Raw genomic sequence first — 2,500 nt, 5'->3', positions numbered from 1 at the left:
GAGTTCTTACAGAGTTCCCTCAGAGATCTCAGCCTCACAGGAGTGTTTGAACACCTCACACCTTCACTTTCTCCAAGAGCTACACTCACTCCCTGATCCCTTTAATTCTGCACACAAGATTTATCCTGATATTTCTGTGTGGTCTCATCTGTTTCTCACCTCCATCTTCCATGTGCATCTGCCTCATAATCTCACCTCCACCTCATCCTCTCACCTCATCATCTCAGCTTCACCTCGTCATCTCACCTCCACATCATCCTCTCACCTCCACCTCATCATCTCACCTCCACCTCATCCTCTCACCTCCACCTCATCCTCTCACCTCCACCTCATCCTCTCACCTCATCATCTCAGCTCCACCTCATCCTCTCAACTCCACATCATCCTCTCACCTCCACATCATCCTCACCTCCACCTCATCCTCTCACCTCATCATCTCACCTCCACCTCATCATCTCAGCTCCACCTCATCCTCTCAACTCCACATCATCCTCTCACCTCCACATCATCCTCTCACCTCCACCTCATCATCTCACCTCCACCTCATCCTCTCACCTCCACATCATCATTTTACTGATAATTTCTGTTCTGAGATAATTACTCTGTGTGTGTGTGTGTGTGTGTGTGTGTGTGTGCGCTGGTGTAGAACATGCAGCTGTCCCTGCTGACGGAGCAGGGGATGGGAAAAGCTGTGCAGGAGTTTGTGGATAAAGAGGAACGAGACGCCATCGAGGAGCTCATTAACTACCAGTTGGAGAAAACGCAGCGCTTTCTCCAGGAACGAAATGTGGAGGCCAGCGAGGAGAAGATCGACGAGGAGGTGAGGGACAGGGGATGGGTTTGGAGGAGGAGAATGGGAAAGGGGTGGAGCTTTACAGAATTCAGTTATTCACATCAACATAACACGAACACACACACACACACACACGCGCGCGCGCACACAAACATGCACACAAACACACACACGCGCACACACACACCTCCCCCATCACACAATATGAACTAATGTTCATGTAGTGTAGGTAGAAATGGATAAAAATGTTCTTTATCAGACAGGAAGTCTGAGTTTTTTTTTTTTATTAATGATTGTGTTGTGTGTTAAAAGCTGAGTGTTTGTACTGAGAAACACACAGGAAACGGAGAGAAAAAAACGAGATTAAACGGAGTGAAACGCTGCTGTTCTGAGATCTGATCCAGCATAATGTTTATCTCATCACACACTCGTCTTGTCATCTCATCCACACCTCTCACACCATCTCCATTACCATCCACTTCAGCAATGTGTTATTGTCCTGTCTGTCTCTCTCTCACACACACACACACACACACACACACACACACACACACACAATCTTTCAGCAATATCTGGGTGGAAAAATAAATTGGTGTGAAAATGTGATTTTTGTAAATAATATACATGTGTAATCTGGGCGTAATCACATGCGTGCAGCGTTCAGACTCGTCCTCGTCTACACTCGTCCTCCGTGTCCTGAAACACCCGTCTGATGTCTCTGTTTAGAACCTGATCAGTTTAAACACAAAATGATTACTAACATATTATTCGACTGGAGAGAAAAATCTTTTGAAGAGTTTGAATCTGTGTAAAGGAGAAAAGAGAGCGTGACTGTGTGGGAGGGGCTTCATCTCTCTTCCCTGTCAATCACAGTGACACGAACCAATCACGTGTGTCTGTAAGCTGGTGTATGTAGAAGAGGATCAATAAGCCTTTGCTGCAATAAAATGCTGTTGTTTGTCGTGCTGTGACTCAGACTGCTGCTATGGTACGATGCAGGAGTGAGAACAGGAAACTCTTTCTTTTAGAAAAAAACTCCTTGATTTGTTCACCGTATGGAGATTTGACTCCTCCTGCTCAAGTCATCTTTGAAACGAAGAACATGTACCCATTCTGACTCCCATGGTTCATTTGTACACTATAAAGGATGTGGGATAGAAGGGAAATAGTCATTAATGGTGGCGGTGAAATGAAGCACAGTCCCAGTTGGTTATTTTGTGGTAACTGCGAGATTGCTCCAATATCACATGAATTCACAGTGATGATTAACATTTTTTGGTTTAGTAATTTATGCGCCGGATCTGATACGTTCACGTTGCCATAGCAACGGCACACTGGTATACAGTACTAATCAAAAGATTGACACTCCTTCTGCTTTAATGTTTTTTCATTATTTTTGTAATTTTCAACATTGTACATTAATGCTGAAGAATCCAAACTATGAAAGAACAAGTCTGGGATTCTGTAGTACACAAAAACATGTTAAAGAACGTTTAGAATATTACATTCAGCAGATGGAATTGTTTTATTATAATTTTGTGAATGAAAGAGACGGAGGATTATATCCTTCCAGACGTCACCAACTGTAGAATTTCTTCTGTTTGTCTGAGAGACGCCGGTGTGTGTACAGTCCACAGCGAGTGTGTGTGAGACAGCAGGCAGCCTTTACTGTGAATCAGGGAGCAAAAGTCATTAGGTATTATTTAC

At 43.9% G+C, this 2,500-nt stretch overlaps 1 protein-coding gene across 3 annotated transcripts in view; it reads left to right on the top strand.

Moving 5' to 3' along the window:
• mre11a (MRE11 homolog A, double strand break repair nuclease) overlaps positions 1 to 2,500 on the top strand; it is a 21,899-nt gene that overhangs the window by 10,921 nt on the left and 8,478 nt on the right. For all 3 annotated transcript variants that reach the window (XM_046877065.1, XM_046877066.1, XM_046877067.1), the window contains exon 13: positions 647 to 820. In XM_046877065.1, the coding sequence (XP_046733021.1) occupies positions 647 to 820 (174 nt within the window). The remainder of the gene's footprint in view (positions 1 to 646; positions 821 to 2,500) is intronic.

This window comes from Silurus meridionalis, chromosome 20, assembly GCF_014805685.1.
Source record: "Silurus meridionalis isolate SWU-2019-XX chromosome 20, ASM1480568v1, whole genome shotgun sequence".
Classification (NCBI taxonomy): domain Eukaryota; kingdom Metazoa; phylum Chordata; class Actinopteri; order Siluriformes; family Siluridae; genus Silurus; species Silurus meridionalis.
Note: the sequence above shows the minus strand (reverse complement) of the source record. Positions and strands in the feature narration are given on the sequence as shown.